General features: G+C 49.6%; 1 protein-coding gene across 11 annotated transcripts in view; it reads right to left on the reverse strand.

Annotated features, from left to right (window-relative positions):
* The window catches only part of MICAL2 (microtubule associated monooxygenase, calponin and LIM domain containing 2), a 241,392-nt gene that overhangs the window by 67,551 nt on the left and 151,375 nt on the right, over positions 1 to 22,466 (reverse strand). For 5 of the 11 annotated variants that reach the window (XM_070803662.1, XM_070803667.1, XM_070803665.1 and 2 more), the window contains 4 exons: positions 21,464 to 21,566; positions 5,961 to 6,141; positions 4,819 to 5,006; positions 1,140 to 1,211 (listed from right to left, as the gene is read on the reverse strand). In XM_070803662.1, coding sequence (XP_070659763.1) covers positions 1,140 to 1,211; positions 4,819 to 5,006; positions 5,961 to 6,141; positions 21,464 to 21,566 — 544 coding nt within the window. Of the gene's footprint in view, positions 1 to 1,139; positions 1,212 to 4,818; positions 5,007 to 5,960; positions 6,142 to 17,569; positions 21,567 to 22,466 lie in introns of those variants that run through there. The other 6 variants (XM_070803668.1, XM_070803669.1, XM_070803672.1 and 3 more) reach the window with 3 other exon arrangements.

A 22,466-nucleotide genomic window follows, 5' to 3' on the forward strand; every position in this document is an offset into this window, starting at 1 on the left:
CACCAGTGGCACTCAGTAAAGAAAGCTGGAAGCACTGGACAGAATCTGCGCCCAAATCGACCCACCCGTAGAATTCCCGTGGCTGGGGAGAGGTTGAGGTGGGGGAGTAAATGAGATAACATGTGAAAAAGGCCTGACCTGGGCCTTCACTGAAGGTTAATTCCCTCCTCCCCCTTACCTTCCCTGCCTGGAACTACAGAATGGCTCAAGAGTCATTTTAGGTTGTTCCCTGGTCTCAGAATACTGGAGTGGGTAGCGTTTCCCTTCTCAGGCCTGCCCAGGTGTGCGGCCCTGGTCCAGAAGTGCCCATTGTCCCAGCCTGGCCCAAGGGAAAGGGGCTGCAGGTCTTGGGGTTTCGGGGAGAATGACTCACTGGCTAGGAGTCAGTGATGACTCAGAAGGAAGAAGTTAACTAAACTAGCACGCTATTTATTCCAACTTACATTTTTTTTTTTTTGGTCTAACCCAAGGCTTTCCTGGGTCCATCTCTCTTAGAGCAAAGTCTGGAGAGGGAGTGTGAGGGCAGCGATGGGCTTGGAATCAGATGAAGAGTCCGTGCCCGCTCTCAAGATTGGAGAGGGAAATCTCTGCTTGGTAACTAGGGTGGCGCCAGGCGCGGGCTGGCCCTGGGACGTCGCCAACCGTGCGCTCAGTCATTGCGCCCCCTAGTGGGAGCCTGCTGCCTTGGCACCTGCTGCAGGTCCTGGTCCTGGTAGCCTGCTCAGAAGAAGTAGGGAGTGGGCGGGTGGATGGGTGTGTGTGGGTGCGTGTTCTTTCATTGCTTTACCCACTACTGCTCAAGGTTAAGCTGACAGCCCCAGCCCAGTTCCAGTGAACTGAACCAAAATGTATAGAGCCCCTGGGCCACAGTTTCATCTTTGTTTCAAGAAGCTTGGAGCTCGGGTCCCTTTCAAGTGCAGTTGTAACGTTCTAAGGTTCGCTGAAGGTAGAAAATCCATTGGAAAGTGCTTTGTCTAGTGAGCAGCGGAAATAGAGTCAAACATACATTTCTTTCCTTTCCCCTCACATCCAGGAGGCCAGTTCAGAGAGGACATGTGAGGAGTGAGAACAGCTGCCCCTGAGAATTAATCAGACAGCTCCTGCCCTCCCCCACCTTCCCCAGGGAGCTCATGACTCACTGGACTGGAATCTTCTCCCACTCTGGTATTCGCTGGGAGTTGGACACTGGAAACTATTGGCCCGCTGCAGAGCTGTGGTGGGAAAAAGAAAAAGGCAGGGGAGATGAGGAGGGAAGAAGAGTCTGTTAAATGGATAGGACAAATAGGGAGTTGTCTCCTATGGCCCATTTACCAAAAGCTAATAGACTCATGGTCATAATTGACTGAGCCCCTTCCTTTACTCCGGCTGTCCCTGTGTCTATAACACACACCTCCAAGTTTTCATTCATTCAGTCATCAAACAGTTATTGAGACACTGCTGGGGGCCAGGTAATGCCCTCTTTCAGAAAAGATCTCAAATTAAGTGCCATCATTCTAACTCACCCATTGGTAATAAGCATGTGTACTTACATGTTTATGTACATACATGTATACATATATGCCTATATGTACACAGGCATATATAACACATCTGTTTTTAGCAGAGCAGCTCTTTGAAGCTGAAGTCTAACATCAATGCCACAACTGTGTCATAGCGGAACCAGAGCTGCTCTCATTGAAGCCTGGAAGCTGCAGAAAACAGCAACCTCTTTCTGTGTTACCCCCAGAGTCCCCAAGCCCTTTCAATTTTAACTGAACCACTGTACAATCCATGGCCACGACCCCTCCTCTTGTCCTGGTTCCAATGGAAACACACTTGCAGGATGCTGTGGGCTGGGCCTTGAGAATCAGCTGAGCAAAATGAACATCACAGGCAGAAGAAATGGGTCTTGGCCATTTGGGGCCTGAGAGTGGGCAGCGGGGTATAAATGTATCCCATTCCCACACTGGACCCTCAAATTTGGCCTCCGTGGTGGCCCTCTTTCCTGGCGGCATCTGGGGCACTTATGCAAATGCAGATATTGGGCCCCACTCTAGACTCAAGACATCTGAGTCTCTGAAGGAGGGAACCTAGAAACCTGCCTCTTAAATGGTATTATTTAGGAACCACTGAACATGGTGTTTTAGGGGAGCATTACAGAGTGTTTTCTCTGACCTCTATTAGACAGGGCTCAAGTTCTATTTTAAACCATCATCATGGACATGCTCTATGCTAAAAAACTTTGAGAAGGCGATAGGTTCCTTGATGAGCTGAGGCAGTCCCAGAGTCCTTTCAAAGGTTATAAAACATATATAATATTAAAATCTCCATGTTAACCATTTTTAAGTGTAGAGTTGAGTGGCAGTAAGTACATTCGCATCATTGTACAAACAATATCTCCATCCATCTCCAGAACTTGTTCTTCATTCCAAATGAAAGCCTGTCTCCATTAAACAATAATCCCTAGCCACCCTCTTCCCCCAGCCCCTAGTAACCACTTTATTATACTCCCTGCCTCTATGACCTGAACTATTCTGGATGCCTCATAGAAGTGAAATCATATAATACTTGTCTCGTGGCTTAGTTTTCCTAGCATAATAACTTACAGGTCCATCCATGTTATAGCATGTGTTGCAATTTCATTCCTTTTTAAAGATGAATAACATTCCATTGTGTGGATATAGCATGATTTGTTTGTCCATTCACCTGTTGATGGACATTTGGGTCATTAACCTTTCTGCTATTGTAAAAAATGCTGCTTTGAGCATAGTGTACAAATGGTGTACATTTGGTGTACAAATGGAGTCTTTTTAAAGTGATGTCCTGGTATTTTTCAGCATCCCTTCAGCTAAACTCTGAGCCATTTATCTAGGTGAAAAGTGTGATTAACGAAACCCTATAACACCTGCAACATGATGTCAACCCTACATCACCTGCTACAGTGGCAGACTCACCATAACCAGCAACACAAAACACAGCACTTAGACTGTGTCCGAGATTGTAACCTTACGAAGTGGTCTGCTTGGCAACGATGGAAACTACGATGGATGAAGACAAAACCGACAGAAGACTGCTTGAAAGTCATGAGGTCTATCCACTTCTGTCTACTAGGTTTCTTATTCTGGAATTAAACTGGACTGTCAAACAAAATGCTCTGGCCACACTGCCTTGATCTCTCCACTCCACCCCATCCTGGGAGAAACGCTCTAGCTGTCACGCTTCGCTGTCATGCTCTTACCTGCCAGCAAGGGGCGCTGCATAAAACAGCCTTGGGAAAACTATGGCTGCACTTTCTGCAGGGCCATTGTTCAAGACATGGTGGAATATCCCTCTCAGGAAATTTCCATAGGGTGAAGCATTAGGAAAAGTGGGACTGAGACCTGCTGCAAACCAGTGTATTTTTCCCTTGTGAATAATGAGAAATGATTGTCTGTTTCCATTTGAACCATGGCTTCAGGAAAACTCGGTATCAAATAATCCCACTAGAGCAACAGTTTAGGATCATGGTCTGCCTCTCTGAGGTCTATACCTCCTAAACTGGTTTTCACTTTCACATATATATAGATATCTTGAGACTTTATCTTGAGGCGCTCTTTCATATACAGAGACACACAATTTTGTTTTATGCCTCTCTTGTAAATTGCCTAAAATCCCCTGGCAATCGAGGAGAGCGAAGAAATGGAGGGAAGAAATGAAAGGCAGGCAGGCTTCGTATACATAACTGAGGAGGCTGGAGCCCAGGGAGAGGGAGAGGCCTGCGGTACCCAAGCCTCTGTCCTCTGCATGCGCTAATCCTCTCTGGATAGCACCACAAATGGTCCTGAGCAAATGTGTTTGGAGGACAACTTGTCCTTTTAAAAAACAGCTCACATGGGAGGGTAAACCCACAGTTTCCAGGATTCCAGCCCCAGCTCTGGTCTTCCTGTGAAACCATTACTCCCGAGAACATTTCTAGGTTCACGTGGAAGTCCTGCTCTCGGCCACCAGAGGGAAGCACAGGACAGGTGGCGCTACGGCTCTTCCCAGGGCCGCTCAGGCCATTGGTCCTGACGGTGGCAAGTTGCTGTTAGCCTGTTTCTTCACACCCAAGGGTTAGCAGTCACTCTTGACTAACTCAGAACACTCAATCCGAGGCCACCTTTGTTCAAACAAGCTGGAGTGCTGAAGACAACTACTTCTTAGAGTGTGGAGCGCCCAGCACCCACTAAGCTGTGAGTCCTTGGGAAAACAGTCCGTTTGTACACCTGTAAATTGGGCTTCACGCTACTTACCTCACAGGGTCATCCTGAGGATGAAGTGGTGCCATGTACAGGCAAAGCCTTGACCAATACAGCACTCAGTGACAGGGCATTTGTTACCACACATTCCACAGGCCCCAGGCACTGACAGTGGCCCTGTGCTGCCCCAGGGAAACTCCGCTGCCCAGGGCTACCTGTGGTCCAACAGCAGCTGGACCTTCCCTCGTGGGCCACGGGATGCCAGAGGGCCCCTCAGGAGATATTCACAGAGGAGACTGCTCCAGGCGAGAGGGTCCTAGGCCATCCCCCAGCCCTTATCTCTGCCTGCGACACACGACAGCCAGTCAGGCCCCTCTGCTACCTTCCCACTTGAGATTCCAAAGCTTCCTGTGGAGAGGGAGGCTGGCCCTACGTCCAGTCCCCTCACACCCAGTGTCCCAGCTCCACCGCCTCTGAGCCTGAGGGCCAGACGTACTGTCCCATGGTCCTCCATGAGGAAACACTGGCTGTGAGAGTCAGTCTCTGCCGCCTTTCCCACTCCTGGCCCTGTGTCCCAGGGTCAGGCAAGCCTGTCTCTCTCCCAGGCAGGCTTTCTACTCACCAGGCTCAACTTCGGGCTCCCCGAGGTCGTGTGGAGAGACTGCCCTGGGCAGGGCCTCCCTCAGGGAGCTGTGCTGGGTGAGGGGCTTCAGGAGGGGTGGGAGCTGGAGTTCCGGTTGCTGGGGTCTTTCATCAAAGGGCTCCACACTGGAGGCCTCACTGTCACCACGGTCCAATTCTGCATCGGAGCTGGAGGGGGAGGGACAGAACAGGTGAGCTTGGAGGCCTGCACTCCCCATCCCCCACCACGCTGTGCCCTGCCCAGCACTGCCTCCATCAGACAAAAGGCTTCCAGGGAAAGGGCTGTAGTTTAGTTACCTCTGTGCCTGGCACCCAGCCTCTGGCTTGGTTCTGGGCTGAACTGTGTCCCCCCAGATTCATAAGAAGTCCTAACTCCAAGTACCTGGGAATGGGACTGCTTCTAGAGACAGGGTCTTTACAGAAGTCATTAATTTAAAATGAGGTCATCAGGCTGGGCCCTAATCTAATCTGGCAGGTGAAAGTGAAAGTCGCTCAGTCATGTCTGACTCTTTATGACCCCACGGATGGTAGCCCACTAGATTCCCTGGTCCATGGGATTCTCCAGGCAAGAATACTGGCGTGGGTTGCCATTCCTTTCTCCAGGGGATCTCTCCCACTCAGGGATCGAACACGGGTCTCTTGCATTGCAGACAGATTCTTTACCATCTGAACCACCAGGGAAGCCTAATCTGGCAGGAGTCCTTATGATTTTCCTTACAAGGAAATTTAGACACAGGTATACATAGAAGGAAGGGGCTTCCCAGGTGGTAAAGAACCTGCCTGCCAATGCAGGTGATATAAAAGATGCAGGTTTTGATCCTTGGGTCGGGGAGATTCCCTGGAGGAGGGCATGGCAACCTGCTCTAGTATTCTTGGTTGGAGAATCCCCATGAACAGAGGAGTGTCCATGAAGTGACTCAGCATGCACTCATACATAGAAGGAAAATGCCGCATAAGTGAGAAGACCACCATCTCCAAGCTGAGGAGAGGGGCCTGGAATAGTCTCCCTTCATGATCCTCAGAAGGAACCAAGCTTCAAGTGAGTAGGGAGAAGACTAGTGCCCCAGAGCTGTCTGCTTGCCCAGCCCACCCTGCCCCCGTCCTACAGCAGTGGGAGCGTACCTGCTGTCATCGCTGGTGACCAGGACGCGTACGGCCAGCACATCCTGTCCAACCACATCCTCCCCGGGGCCGATTCTCACTGCGGTCCACTCAGAGGGCAGGGGGGAGGCGGCTCCACCTGCCACATCCCCAGGCTCGGGCTCCGGGACGCTCTTGGGCTTCTTGGGGGAGGTCGGCTCATCTGTTGAAAGGAGAAGAGGGTCTAGAGAGATGGTGGGAATGGACAGCCCTGCAGGGAGCCTGCCCTTCCTCCAGAGGCTTGGGTGGGTGCTCCAAGATAGACCTCCTCCTCCATGCCATCACCGGGTCCCCACCACTCAGCCCACCAGACATCCCAGCATTTAGAGCACACATCTTGTGTGCTGGGCATGAACACACACACCATCCCATTTAACCCATAAAGGAGGGTTGAAATGTGCAGAGGGCCCACCAGACTCTGCACTGCTCTTGTCAAAATCACACTGTGCTGCTAAACCCAGCAGTAGCTTCTCATTTCTCCTCTTACTTGACCCACCAGCAGCCTCTGGCCCAGCTGATCACTTTCTCCTTCTAGAAGCAGTTTTTCTTTCAGGACAGCGTAGCTGGCTCCCTCCTCCCCATTGGCTATCCCCTTTCTGTTTCTTTCAGTGTTCCCCTTTCCCCAGGACCTGGCCCGTTAGCACTGGAAGGTCCCAGGACTCAGTGTTTGAACTGCTTCTCTTCTCATCTACACTCATGTCCTTGATGACCTTATTCAGTCTCATGACTTTAAATAACCCCAGACAGCAGGGACTCGCACATCTCTCTGTCCAACGTGGACATTCCCCTGAATGTAGATGCATGCACACCAAGGCTTTCTTGGCATCTCCAGGGAGATGTCCAGTAGATACCTTAACCTCACACGCATGGAAATCTCCGTCTCCACCTCTCCCCCAGCCTGCCTCCCCACGGCCCTCCCATCTCCGTAAATGGCAACTGGGGCCCGCTGGTTGCTCCAGTCAACACTGCAGTGGCATTCTTGACTCCTTCCACTCTTCACTCGAGCTATCAGCAGATCCTGTTGGCTCTACCTTGAAAATATGCCAGGAATCCAGGCACCTGTCACCACCTCCTCTGCTACCACCCTGGCCCCAGCGGCCACCATCTCGTCTGGATTATAGATACAGACGCTGCTGGTTTCCCTGCTTTCCCTCTGGCCGCGCCCACCCTTCAGTCTGTTTGCAACAGCTGCCGAGTGACTGTTAAAACTGCTATATGATGCAGGCAACCTGAAGCTGGTGCTCCGTGACAATCTAGAGGGGTGGGATGGGGAAGGAGGTAGGAGGGGGCTTCAAGAGGGAGGGGACATAGGTATTCCTATGGCCGATTCATGTTGATGTACGGCAAAAAACCATCACAACATTGTAAAGCAATTATCCTCTAGTTAAAAAGTTTTTAAAAACTAAAAAAACAAAGGAAGTCAGACAATACCAGCACCTCCTCTCACAATCCCCCAGGATCCCTGTGATCTCATCTTCCAGTGCTTCCCCCGGCTCTCTGCTCCGACCACATGAACACCATGCTGACTCTCCCACACTCAGCCCTCCCCCGTCTCAGCCCCCAGCTCAGAGGTTCTTGCCTCTTCCTCGGAGACACTGTCCCCAAACAGCAGGGCTTGCTCACCCACTACCTTCAAGCCTTCAGCCAGCTGTTGCCTTCTCAAGTAGGTGATCCCAATCATCCTCCTCAAATGCGAACCCACACCCTCAGGGCTCTCCTTTCCTTTTACTTTTATCCATAGCATATCACACCTTCTAATGAACTACACACATTCCCCATTTATTTTGTTGTTATCTCTCTCTCCCATGCCGAGAATAAAGGCAGTGATTTTTGCCTATTTCTTTCTTGCTAGTATTGTGCCTGGTGAAGAGTAGATGCTCAATAAATACCTGTTAAATGAATCAATGAATCAGTTGGTGAATAAATGAGCAAGACAGGCAGCCCGGGCCGCAGTTCCCTCTTGGCCACAAGCTAGCTCAGTGATGTCCTCTCTGGTCACAGTGGGAAAGGAGTCCTTTCTCCTAAGGATGACACTGCACTTGATCTTGGTTCCCCCTACACATCCCCCAAGGTCATTATCTCTTCTTCCTGTGTCATTAAGTCTTTGTCTCCTGCATCTTTTCCATAAGCGTTTACATACTCTACCATTTTAAGAAAACTGTTTTTATTCCCAGTCCTCCCATCCCCGCTCCCAGCCAACTCTTCTTCCTTCCTAGCTAGTCTTCTTGGAAGAGTTTGTTGCACTCACTTTCTCCATTTCTTCACCTCGCATCACTCACTCCTCAATCCCTTATAATCCTGCCTATACCTCCACTATCCAAATGACCCCCAACAGAGTCCCTAGTGCCCTCCTTGTTTCTAAATCCAATTCTCTGGGCTTTGGGGCCCTCCTGCAGCTCTTGTACTCTGCTCCTCGCTGCTCCCAGGCTCACTTTCTCTCCCTGACCTGCAGACCGTTCCATCTCAACCATTCTGGCTTCTAGCCAACCCTTAAATGATAGGTTCTTCATGCTTCCACCTAGGCCCTCTCATTTTTTCACCCACACGCTCTTTCTGGGAAATGTTATCTACTCCCTAATTCTATTGACCATCTGTGAAGATAATTCATTTTGAGTTTATGTGCAAAGCCGCACATTTTAAAATATTGTACAGGTCCAATAACACATGTTTACAAGCAGATGCAGCCAGGTGGTCACTGGTTTGTAAGCCCTGGTACAGTGCATGCTTGCTTGTGAGGACATGTATGCACCCTTCTGCATTGGTGAGGCTGTAGATGGAGGGGATGCATTTGGGGAGTAAGTGTTATAATTGAATACTTGACTGTGTAGTAATAATAATAGCAGCAGCTTTTACTGAGTACTTTTATGAGAATTTTAGCATGTAATAAGTCTATTAAGTGTCACACAAGATTCTAGGAAAAGAAGTATTATCCCCATTTTGCTGCTGAGAAAACAGGTGTACAGAGAGGTTAAGAGACCAGCACTCAGTAGTATATTTCATCAGAGGATGAGGCCTAGTCTGTGTGTCTGTGAGCAGAACAGTAGTGCAAATGGGCCCCAGTATGCATGGGGGTTATTCTATGAGTTTGGACTGGGATGCGTCCCCAGTTCTTCAGTCCCTCCCCGTAACAGAGTTGTAGTTTGTCCTATGACCTTGCAGTCCTTCCCACTAAAGAGGTGGGGTGAACTTCTCTGTCCAGTTGCCCTGAGGCTTGGCCCTGAGCCTTGCTTTGACCAGCGGAAATCAGTGGGCATGATGTGAGCTGCAGCTTTCAATGCCCTTGCTGTTTGGCTAGTCCACTTGCACGCCTGTTTGCTGGCCACGCGAAGAGCTTGTCCCTGGTGACTACTGCCCTTTTAGCCTAGGGTCCCTGACTGTGGCACATGGGGCAGATCTGGAGCCAGCCTACAGCCTGGCTGATCCCATGGAATCCCAGGCTAACTTTACACCTGCAGCCTGAAGCAGAGCCACTCAGCCAAGCCAGAGACCCACAAGCAAGAAAAAATGACATTACACGATACTAAGGTTTGGGAGGTTTGTTACACAGAGTTGCTGCTGCAGAGACCTGGCTCTATACATGGTTCACTGTGAGTATAGATGTGTGTGCCTGTGAGCTGTGTGAGCAGCTATTTGCATAGTCAACGGAAGCTATTGTGCTCTTCTCTGATCCAGGTTGTACTGGGGATTTGAAGATGAGTCAGCCATGGTCTGCCTTAAAGCACCTCTTTCTGCCCCACAGGAAAAAGGTCTGTTCACAAATACCTGTGTTATAAGGTAGACCCAAAAGAGTGAGGCCAAGATGAGGTGTGAGTGGAGGGAGGTCAAACTTCCATGCAATGAAGACTTTGGTTACAAGGCGCCGTTTCAATGGGGCTTGAGGATGAGTAGGATTTGAACAGGGAAAGGAGAGGTGGTGCTCCAGGGGGCAGACCCCTGGGAGCAAAAACAAAGTGGGAAAGCACTGCCACCTGCATAGGAATGGAAACTAAGTCCACACGACTGGAGGGCAAGAGTGTAGAGAAAAGAAGCCAGTGGGAAATGACTGCATTGACACCAGACCGGGAATGGTGAGGTGAAGGGTGGGTTTTGCTCTGGGAGCAACCACTGAAGGGCTGGAAGCTGGCAGTTGGCATCATCAGATTTGCCTCCAAGAAAGACAGCTCTGGTCACTGAGTGGAAGGTGGATGGAAGGACCCACAAGGAGGAGAGAGGAGAGAGGGATACCAGTGAGGAGGCAGCTATGATGACTGGAGGAGACCTATCAGCTGAGCACACAGGGCGGAGAAGAGGGGAGAGGGAGTGGAGAGCAGTTTGGCCCCATGGGTGGCTGCAGGCAGTGGAGGTGAGCTGTGCCAGGCGGCAGACACACACCCACTATATCTCAGAGGCCAGCCCAAACCTGCAAAAACACCCAGGGTCTGCTTTCCTCCTCCTTCTCTCTCCTGGAGAGTTTTGTCTTTGCCGGCAGGGCTGAGGGATAGATCAGAGTAAGGCTGGCTCCCTGGCTTCTGAAGGGGTGGGGATGTGGCTGAATGAAGATCCAGTGCAGCAGGGTCAGGGCCAGTGTCTCTCACAGGAGAGCCTGGGTATCAGTGGAGGGGCAGGGGCCAGGGAGCACCTGGTCACAGAGACTTGTGGAAAAGAAGCTGGTGTTTCCTCTGGTCACCACCCCGCGCAGGCAGAAGACCCACAAGGAGGACATGCTCCTCCCTTCCTTCTGCCCCACAAGGCCCAGCAACTGCTGGGTCTCAGGTTCAGCGCTGCCCCAAGAGGAAATTTCCACTCAAGCTTCTATTGCAGATACTTCTTCGCATTCCCCTGAGGATCCCCAGCCAGACCAGTAGCGATAGTCCTAGTGGTACTAGTACTTGTAACAGAAGTGATTGAAAAGCAATAACAAAAGCAGCCCCAACTCATCACCTGGGGCCACAGGCCTGTCTAGGAGTTTATATTCATCTTCTCTGATATCCCCCGGTCCTGAAAAGATGCTATGGTCATCTGCACTGCATGAGTGGCAGAATGCAGAGACCAGAGTAACTCAACCAGGGCCACCCCAAGGGTGAGTGGGATCGGCCAGCCCTGGCACAGAGCAGCGTGTCTGTGACCAGCCCCCAGTGACGGGCCTGGGTGTGCTCACTGGTGCCGCCTTCCCCAGGCCCAGCTGCTCTTTGTCCTAGGCTTTGCCTGAAGTCATCAGTGCTCATAGGGAGAATTCAGTGGGGCTGGGAGCTGCCAGGGGAGGAGGTGTCTGGTTGTGGAGGGTGAGGATGATCCAGCCCTTCCCAGGGCAGCAGCCCCAGCCTCCGGGAGGGAAGGAAATCTGCTCAGAGCTGAACATCTCAGTCTCCTCCCATTGCTCAGGCCAGACACCTGCTCCCTGGAGAAAGAGGAGACTCCAGAGGCAGAGGCAGGCAGTGTCCAGGGAAATGTCTATCCTCACTTGGCCCCAAGCAGCCAAGTCCTGAGGCTCTTTTGTGGCCAGGCCCCTCCAGGCCTTGCCCCTCTTTCTGCTGGCAAACTTGTTCCCATTTTCTCCCCAAGTCTGGAGACCCTCCATTCTCCTCCAGAACCCAGGAAGAAAACGAAGCAACAGGTTCTCCTGGGTACTGTCATTAAGCCTGTTTTACAGATTAGGAAACTGAAACTCAGAGATGTTATCTCACTGGTCCAAGGTCACACAGCTCCTAACTGCCAGAGCCACTTTTGGCTCTGGGCTTGTAAAAGCTCCCTCTGCTCTCTTGCCCATTGTTCTCTTGGAAGAGAGAAGTTTAACAAGAGCAATGAAAGTTTATCAGTCAAGAAAATAGAACCCAAGTCAGGGAGTTCAACAGAGTAAAGTTAATAAAGGAAACGAATAGTGATTGGTCAAAGTTTTTTTGAGTTATTTGACGGAAAAGTCAAATAGGGATGACAAGGCAATGCACAGATGAGTAATAATAGGAAGCTACTGGCGAGGGGGACTCTGGGAGGAGCTGGTGCTATGAGCCCAGAGGCCACGGCCACACATTAGGTGGTGGGTACCATAGGAAGTAGACAGCACTGCCTGGGATGCAGAGTGATGGAGGAATACCCTGGCTTCTCCCTTGATCCTACCCTCCAATCCCTCACTAGTAATGTCTCCACAGTCAAACTTAATAGGAAACCAGTTGCAAAGGAGCTTGGGAGACGTAGTTTGCAGGGGTTACACCTCTATGGTAAAGCGTCTGCCTGCAATGTGGGAGACCTGGGTTCAATCCCTGGGTTGGGAAGATCCTCTGGAGAAGGAAATGGCAACCCACTCCAGTATTCTTGCTTGGAAAATTCCATGGATTGAGGAGCCTGGTGGGTTACAGTCCATGGACTCGCAAAGAGTTGGACACGACTGAATGACTTCACTCACTCACTCACACCTCTAATACAGAACAGAGCAGGGGAAAGACAAGGAGTGCGCCCGAGAGCAAACAGGCAGCTGTCCAGGGTACTAAGCGTAGTGCAGTCTCCTGGACTGTGATAAGTGAGGGGACACTGACAGGCCCCCAGCAGGATGGGCGAGGGCCCTGGGAAGGAGCCTGTGTCCAGCATTCCCTCCACCCAACTGCCCTAGGAGGGATCTGTCCGTCTAGTACCAAGGGCCTTTGCAGTGCATGTCCCTTTCAAAGACACAGGCACAGGTGTCTAAAGACAGCACGGTTGCCATCCTGGAGGAGAGTATGCTACTAGGAATCCCAGTTTCCAGGGGCTTTCAGGGGATGAGTACACTGATGGGTGGCCCTGGGCCCACCTGCCATGCTGGGGCATGGCTCTCCTGCCCAGTGGCATTCTCATCAGGCGTCCCCAGGCTGACCATGGGGCATGTTTGTGTTCAGACATGTGTACTCGGGCTCACCCTCTCCTGCTTTGAATCAGCGTGAGCAGTCTTCCTCCAAGAACCCTGCTTGGCTTTAGCAGCAACTTCTGTGCAGAAACCAACTCAAGTAAACTAAAAGCCAACCAGAAGGAGGACCCAGCCCTTCCTTTGCTCACAGCCCTCGGCAGAGCTGATCTGCTCATCTCACAGAGCCCTCTGCCCAGACACACCATGAAAACACCAGCTACAGATGGGCCCCCAGATTGGCCTGAGCCCTCCGAGCAGCAAGGCCTCCTCCATCAGGGCTGGGAGGAAGGAATGGTACATGAGGTGTCTTTCCAACAGTGTATTGGCCCGAAGGCAGAGAGGAAGCTGACTTTCCTACTTGTGTTTGGCTCACAGTGCCAGCTTTGGAGATCTTGGAGATCAAGAGATCTTGGACTTTGGAGTCCAAGCTTTGGAGTCAAGAGATTTTGACTCTTCTCTTCTTCCTTCTCCTGCCCATGCTGGCCAACCTTGGGCCTCCAGCTTCCGACATACTTGCTCTGACACGCAGCCAAGAGAGGCTGTGTGCAGATTATATCCCTTGGAGGCAAAATGGAAGCTAAACCAAAACTCCCTTCTCCCAGTCAATCCAAAGACTCTGCAGAGGTAGCAAGACACAATGCCTACTGCTCTCACGGGTTCTCTCTGCTCCTGTGACCTGACACCAGTAAGACCATCTCAGGCCTCAGATGGCCACAGGCTCCCTAGTCAGAGGAGTCAGAGGTCCAGGCTGGAAGGCAGGACCTTTATTTATTCCACAAATATTTATCGAGGGTCCGCTATGTGCCAAGCACTGGTCTACCTGATGGGTGTATACGATTGTTCCAAAGAAACAGACTCCCACCCTTGAGGAGCTTATGTTCAATAAGAAGGAAAACATAAACAATACATACAGGTAGTAAGTGACTTATATAATACAGTTGGAGGTGATAAGTATGAGGGAAAAAATAAATGGTAGGGGGATCAGGAGAGCTGGGGGTGCAGGTCGTGGTATTAAAGGTGGACCTCACAGGGAGGGAGACATGGAAACAAAGAGATCAGTCATATGGATGCCAGGAAACCGTGTTCCTGGCAGAGAGAAGAGCCAGTGCAAATGCCGCATGGCAGAGGCCAGTGCGGCTGGGACACAGCATATGAGGCGGAGCAGGTCAGAGTAACGGGGGCCAGACTGTACAGAACCGTCTGACTCCACCATATGCCTCTGAGCTGGGCAGCCATTGGAGTTTTGAGCAGAGGAGAGATCAGATTTAAGTTCTAACAGAATTACTCCAGCTGTTGGGTTGAAAATAGGTTGAATGGCATAGGGAGAGCTCTCTATAAGAAGGGCTTGTAGGAGGTCGCCGGAAAAACGTGGGAAGAAATAATAGTGGTTGGGACCAGGCAGTAGCGTGGAGGTGGTGAGATGCAGACAGAGTCTGGCTGTACTTGGAATTCACTAGCGGACTGGATGCAGGACCAAGAAAAGAAGAGCCAAGAATGACTCTAACCAAGGCTCTGAGCTGAGCAACAAGAAGAACAGAACTGCCATTTCTGGAGACTGTGAAGGCCAAGGGTGGAGTCTGGCTCAGGGGAAGATCAGAGGTGGACATCTAAGTTGGAGACTCTGTGCAGAGAGCGAAGTGGAGATGGTGAGCAGGCAGCCCATGGCAGAGCTGGAGACAGCTCCTCTGCTGAGACTCAAGACACTCACTACAGCAAAACTAAAATGCAGGTGGTGGGAGAGAGGGGCTCAAACTGAGGCCAGAATGTCCAAAGGGAAGAACGAGTTACCTTCCAGAGAGCTGGGGGACTGGAAGACTAGAGAGCAATAGGTGTTGCCACCCCATGTGAACCGAGACCCGTTTAGTTCTCAGAAGTCCTATCAGACTCTGAGTCTCTCTGACCCAGAATGCCTCCCTCAGGACACTCTCTGCTGCATGAAACCAGGAAAGTTCACCCTATAACTCAGCAAGAGCCCTTGCTGGGCACGCTCACAGACTCCGCCTTCACAAAACCCTCAGCCAGAGGCATTGCTAGCTCCATTCACAGAAGGGACTTGCCCAGTGCTTCTGAGTCAGTACAAAGTGTTGGGGTCAGAGCTGGGCCTTCAGCCAAGTCCAAGGCCTTGCTCTATGCCAAGGCCTTTCCTGTGAGCAGCACCAGATTCCTGGCCTGAGCCTTGGACAGGTGAAGATGCTTAATAGTTGAAGATCCTGCTCTAGGGCGCCTCTAGCTTCAGTATCAACCCAAGGAGGTGAAGAGCTAATGAGGTACCACACAGGAACTCTTCGACTCCTTGGAAACACTGGCCTTGGGCAGTGAAAGTACCAGTTGCTTCTTTTACTTATTTAAGGGATTAAAGGAAAAGCCCTGAAAGCAAATGAGTTCACAGAAATAGAGGAGAGCAGCCCATGCTCACCCACTTCACTTGACTCACTTACCCTACTCCGTATTCAGGTTGCAGGGACTTCCTTTCTCTGGCCGGATTATTTCTTTAGGATCAGTTCCTGGGGTGGGATTTCTGGGCCCAGAGGTCAGAATCCCTTTTTTTGGGTCTTAATAATCGTTACCATATTGCTTTCCAGAAAAGATTGTCCCCATTTAACTTTTCACTTAATACTAGTGATTAAGTCTGCATTTTTTTCTTACAAATCTATTCACTATTCCTTTACTTATTTAGTGGGTACAGCATGATTAATTTACATTCCTTTGAAAGCCAGGTTAGAACATTTTTGGAAATGCTTGCTGTCTCAGTGTTTTAAAATTTGCTTGCATAGCCTTTGCCCGTTTATCACTGGGTCTTTAATCAACAAATACTACCTACATGGGCAAGGTGCCTGAGACCACTGCTTTGCAGGAACTTTCTAAATGCCACAGCAATGAACATCTTTGTTATCACATCAAATTCAGATTTTCCCCTGGTCTGCCTGCCTATTGACTATTTTTTTACTTTTTGCACATTAAGTTTTAAAAAATGTTTATAAGTCAGATCTGTGCCACGTTTCCCCTCTGAGATTTTTTCCATCAGAGATTTTAAAGTTTAGAAAGTCACCACTCCATTATCTGACCAATACTTAATTCTATTATTTACATTTTTATTTTAATTTCTTTCATCCAGTGTTTCTGGGTAAAGAATATTTTATAAACACTTACATAGAATGTAATCTGCAAAACAAAAAACTCCCCCCAAACAAAAAACTCATTTCAAAGAGGTATAGGAAAACCCAGTTGAAAAAAGTTAATTAGGCTTCCTTACTGGAGGACTCCTCAGACTTGAATGTGCTAATGAGTCTTGTGGATCACCAAGATTTGGGAGGATCAGCATGGTAAGTATAAAACATTTCCCAAACTCTGGGACTATGGAGCCCTTTCTTCACAAAGCACCTCTCAAAGCTAGTGTTCTATGGTCACACTTTGGAAAATGTTGCTTTAACCCAACTTTAAATCAAACCCACACTGTAAGCTCCATGAGAATGAGGACTTTTGTCTGTCTCATTCCCTCAACATACAGTAGATGCTCACTAAATATTAGCTGAGTAAACCAATGTGTGCATGTACAAATAAATAAGTGCATGCACAACTACACAAAGCAAGCCTAGTACAACGACCCTGAGCTATACACAATCCAAGATGCGGGGAGGGGCGGTGCTCTGTGTAGCTCACGGCTACATCTCCAGGTCCTGAATATGTCCAGGCATTCAATGAACACGTGAATAGATGAATGAATAAAAGAATAAGTCACTTGTCCAACCCAGCTCCTGACTTCAGTCCCTAACACCCTTCCTTTTAGGGAACAGAAAGAGTATCTCACCTGGGTAAGAGTAACAACACTTGATCATTATGCCAGGCAGCTCCAGGCACCAGCAACTGGGCTCAGAGGCCCAGGGCCTCAGAAGTGCCCCTTTAGAGACATAAAGGCCCTCATGAAGTTCATAGATGAGTTTACATGCCAGTGTCAGAAGCTCAGCACATCCAGTCTGGCCAAGAAAGGCACGCACCCTAGGGAGGCGAGGGACCAGATTTCTTTGACACCGTCCAGACTAGTTGAGTGAAACTTCAAATCCTTCCCTTAAAGACAAGTGGAACTGAGCCAGAGCCTGCCATGGAAACATCCTCAGAGTGGCCCTGTGGGCAGAGCCTTGCAGCCTAAGAAACTGAGTGACCTGAGCCTTTGAGGGCAAAGTGGGTCTCTTAGCAGCCCAAATGACTCTCCTCCCTGGATAAATACACCTGCCACGCACACGGCCATCCTGAAGCCAATGTCCAGTCCTTCCTCTTACCTTATACCCATCACTCAGCTGGGCTAGCACAAAACTTTCAAGAGCAACCTCTGTCGCACGGGAACCTAAGTTAGAATAAGGTTCCTAAGTAAAGTTCTCTGACAGGTCCGTGGCTTGGATGTGTGCAGCAAATGGGTGCAAGCAGTTGTCAGTACAGTCTGTTCCTTATAGCTGAGGGCACCCTGACCCTCAGCCAGCAATGCCCAGCACCTAGAGCAGAAAAGTACCGTGAGTTTTCAAGGAAGAGCCCCCCAAAGCCTGGCTGCAGAGCATGGGTGATATTTTCCAAATATTACCCCCAGGTAATATTTCCTCTGAGAGTACCCAGCACAGCCCCAGAGAGCTCCCATGTCACCACAAGGGCAAGGCCCGCCAGTTCAGGAAAGGCCAACCCCTTCAACCAACCCCTGTGTTTGAGGTTTGAGCAGCTTCCATGGCAAAGAAGAGAGGAAACAATGAGCTTTATAAAGAACCATATTTATTTCCATGTACAGCATCAAATACCATAAATAAAGCTAAACATTTTTCGCTGTGTGCAAAATACAGGGTTCCACGTGGCACTGTAAGGACTACCAAAGGTCACAAACATGCATGGTGACAAGGTGGGGGAGGCTAGCTAAGGAGGAGGCTGGGGGGAGGAGGGCACTCTTTGGTTGACATTCTATAAAGGGGAGAGACTCTGCAAGAGAAGATAAGACAAGAACCGTGACTTCGTCCTGGCTGGGATCTGCACCAACAAGGGAGCAAAATGCAGCATGCAGGGCTGTGCAGAGAGGTCAGCATGGCTCTGGGCCGCATGCAGGACACCAGCACCTGCAGCCCGGGACTGCGAGGCCGCCTTCAACAGCCCCACCGGACTAGGTGTGGTGTTTCTCTTTAAAAGCAATGTGAGTGTCCTGCTGCTCCAGGCAGAGTCAGCAGGGGGATGTGTTCTGAGCAGAGCTTGGGGGCATTGAAAGGGGGCTGCTCTCCAAGGCACCCTTGGCCTGTGACGATGACTGCTCTAGCTGAAGCTTCTGTATCCTCTGGGGCTTTATGAGCCTAGAGAGACCAGAAGAGTCAAAGCAAAACCCTGGGAGGGAAAGTATAGGCTGCAGGGGAGGAAAGCTTCACTAGAAAAATTGTGATCGTGTGTTTAAAATAGAGAGTCCGGGCCAAGCTTGTGATGAAGCCTGGGAGAAATTTTTTTTTTTTTTTAAATCCTTCCAAAAAGAGTCACCTATGGTGTGGATTGATAACATTGATAATCTTCATATTAGAAAGCAACTGAAGAAGATGCTTGTATGCATATGCTTTTTCAGAGGCTGAGAGATGAAAGAGTTCTTTTCAAAGGTGAAGGGCCCTCTCTATGGCACAGTCTCATATTCCAGGTTAATCCTCCCAGGAAGGTAAGTGGCTTTGTAAGTGCAACCAGAAAAGCATGCATGCAGGCCGTGGAGTATAGAGAGGAGGTGGGCCATGCACCTGGAGTGGACTGGGCAGCCGGCTCAGAGGGATGGAATCAGAAACGCTTTCGAGCTGAACACCACCCCACATTGTTCACCAACCATGCCACCGAATGAATGAGTCCATTAGTAGGCAAGACGCTCGCAGTTAGCACAACCAAGGCCACGGCGGGGGCAGTGGGGGAGACGGGGCGCAGAAAGCAGGTCAGGGGTTAGTACCACTCTCTGAAAATTGGCAAGAAAACCAGTCACCTCAGAGCAGAAGTGTGTCAGCCAAGAAGTGGGTGCAGCACTGGAAGGCTGAAATGGACTGATGGCCACAGTGTAAGGTTTGGAGAGAGAGAGAGACAGAAGAGAGAATTTAGTTGGGGGGACAAGGAAATTGATGGACAATACGAAAAGGTACAGGAGTTGAAAATGAGGCAACCATTAAAAAAAAGAGCAACTCCCCCAAACAAGTTATGGCTTGCTTAAGACAGATGAACCTTTCTGGAAGTGAGCAGTGACTTATCTGCAAGGGTGGATCCGTGCAATTGGAAATAATCCCGTGTCTCCACCGCCCCCCACATCCTCTCTTCCCCGATTTTACTCTAGTATCCCACATTTGTTCTTAAATACGTTATGGAGGTTTAGAAACATCCCGCTCCCAGAACTTACTTTTGTGTTTTGGTGCTGCCCCACCAGGAAGGTTCAACGTCTCAGAACAAACATCTCAGGCTTCTGACAGGCACGCCCTGTCTCACCAGAGTAATTCAAACCAGTCTCCTTATGGCCAGAAGTGACATTCTCAGAGATCCTAACTCTAGCTTCATGGAGCATCCCACAAAGCATCTCATCCTGCCCTGAGCTGACGGGAATAACAATGACACAGCTGTGATGTGTTTACATCATGACTTTCAGAATCAAACATGAAACAAATCAAAGGCTCCTCCCACCAGAGAACACTAAAATATCAGCAAAAATTTGGAAAAACACAATGCAAGTCATAGGATGAGAACAGTTCCAACAAAGACAGAGGCGCCAGTTCCCACGGACTTGGCCGCAGTCATGCCCCTGATTTACCCAAGGACTCAGGGAAGTGTTTATATTATAGAAATGCCTCCCTGCTTCTTCCCACCCTGGAGAACTTGGCATCTCAAAGCCCTTAAGAGTTCTGGCTCCTAACCCACCAGACTCCATCCTTTCTTAATCTAGAGGATCTTTCTAGTGTTAACAGGCAGGGCCCAGCAACTCTAGATACACTGAACTCTGTGGAAGGTCTTTCTCTATTAGCCATCTCCACTGTTCAGCCAGACCCAGCAGCCGTGCATGTCCAGGCAGAGTGGAGCTGGGAAGACTGAGGCCTCCTCCAGATGCCCAGAATGAAGAATGTAGGTGGGCCCAAGGCCCGTTTTGCCCTTAATAAGGTATATTTCTTATGCATAAGTCAATAACAGCCTCCACTCCCAGCCTCCTCTGCTAGTCAAGACACGGGAGCTTCCCTCTGGATCAGATGCATTCCTCAGTTGGGACAATTCAATAATCAATGGTTTCTGACCGTTTGACCAAATATGCATGGCAGCCGATTGGCTAAGAAGCCAGAATGCCTGCTAGCCATGCTCACGGGGGAGGTCACGCTTTCCAGAAATAATACTGTCAGGTGCTAATAAATACCCTTCATCCCAAAGGACATGGCCTGAGAGGGCAGTTTCCTCCCTCAGCCTGACTGTTATGGACCCTGAATGGCCTTGGCTCAGACTGCAACCTGGATTGGGGACCTCAAAAGGAGGGCTTGAAAGGCCACCAGCTGACACGACTCCTCTTCAGGATTGCATCAGTTTGATGGAGTTCTGAGTGGCCAGGGGCCAATGGGCTTTGGCTGCCATGCTCATTAGTGGGAAGGGAAAACGTATGTCTGTAGCAATTCACTTGAAATCCTGTGGTTCTACATAATTTGGCTGCAATTTGGTACTGGGGTCAGGGGCATCTTGAAGCTACTATTTTACATCAGAACAAGGGAGCAAAATAGTCCTTCTCCCTGGGAGGACAGGTAACAGGCAACTACATGTTGCCATATCCTTCTGTATTTAATTCTCTTTCATCCTTTCTGTTTTGTTTTTTTTCCTTCTAAATTACTATGCTTTCATGTTGCAACAATTGTCCTGTGTTGACAAGTGGTATCCAGGCACAAAATCAGAAGGCACTGTCAGGAGATTGCATGCTCGCTCCCAAGTATTCACGTTACAGGGAGCGGCTATTTCAAGACCACAGAGTGGAAGGGGTTTTTGTAATACCAGTTATAAACCTCAAACCCGTGTTTAAAAAAACTGACACTCATAGAAAAAAAAAAAAAAGCTTTCTCTTGGCTTATTAAACGTTGAAAATTGAAATGTAAACCTAGAAGTATGGCTCGCTTTGGTATAAAAGTACAAAGCTATTTAAAAAAACATCCTTCATGTCATGGTGGCCTGAAGCAGATGTTCACCGTGACCAGGCTAGGTGCAGGTGGCCGACGGGAAATTCTTTGGCTTTGCGCTAACTGGTTCAAGGGCGTGGGGCTCCCTGGCCAGCGCCTGAGCTGGCCGAACACGCCGCCATCTACGCGGGAAATGTTACGGTACTGTGGGGCTGGGCTTCAGTGCAGCTTGGCCGGGACGCGTCTGAGCAGCCAGTCGCGGATGCTCTGGAGGGACTCCTCGGACTCCCGGTACATGGAAGCCAGGACCTCGGAGAACACCCAGAGCAGGGGCAGCCCGAGGCTCAGGAGCTCGTAGGTGTAGCAGTAGTTGTAAGCATTGTCCCTGATATGCAGGCTGGTGGCGCGTAGGAGTCCCTGAATCCAGTTAATCAGCCTCCGGGGAAGGTGAAGCAGGCCCCACGGCAGCCTGAGGGGCCAGCTTAGTGCCTTCCTAAAGAAGGAATTGGGGATACCTGGGGGGCTGCCTTCCGGCGTGGCGATGGCAGCGGCAGCGCAAGAACTTTCCGAGGGAGGGTCTCGCCTAGCGGTTTCTTGCTCTTTCCACATCCCCTCCTCCTGAGAAAGAGATCAAGATGAGGGTATTGAGTCCATAATGCTCAGAGAGGGCTCCTCCAGTGAAGCAGAGGAAGACTCAATAAAGAGAGGACTTGGCAGACCCTACAATTTGCAACCAGGACCCCCTCCCCAAAATCTCAGCACCTCCTGTGCACTGCTGAAGGGGGCTGAACACAGGTGTAACTTTCCTGGGGTGGCGGTGGGAACTGATCACAGGGATCAGTTTCCTCTGGAGCCTTCAAAACATACATGCCCTTTGACTCAGCAATCTCATTCTCATGATTTATCCTAAGTAACAATTTGAAATATGGATAAAGATACAGGCACAAAGACATTCCCTGTAAAATGTTTATAAGGCAAAAATAGTAATGTCCAACAATATAGGATGCAAATAAATTATCAGTCATCTTTTACAAGTATCAAAGATCAGGCTCCAAAAGAATTCTTAATGGGAAACTGTTATACTGTTAGTGAAAAAAGAAGGCAATGAAACTGCAAGGTAGGATTCCAACTGGGTGAAAATATACAGCTGACCCTTGAACAATGTGGGTTTGAACCGCATGGGGCCACTTGAATGCAAATTTTTCAATAATGAATACTACACCTCTACCTAATCCATGGATGGTTGAATCTATGGATATGGAGGAACCATCAATATGAAAGATTGGCTTTAAATTATACACAAATTTTTGAACCTGCAGAGAGTCAAAGGCTCTAACTCCCACACTGTTCAAAGGTCAACTTTTTCATATAGGAAAAAGTCTACAAAGAAATGTTCCAAAATGTTAATTATGATTTTCTCAGGATAGAGTGATGGTGGGTTATTTCACTTTACTTGTTTATAGACTTTCAGTTACTTAGCCGTTTTTCTACTGTGTGTGTGTGTGCCTGTGACCGCTC

This window comes from Bos indicus, chromosome 15 (genome assembly GCF_029378745.1).
Source record: "Bos indicus isolate NIAB-ARS_2022 breed Sahiwal x Tharparkar chromosome 15, NIAB-ARS_B.indTharparkar_mat_pri_1.0, whole genome shotgun sequence".
Lineage (NCBI taxonomy): Eukaryota > Metazoa > Chordata > Mammalia > Artiodactyla > Bovidae > Bos > Bos indicus.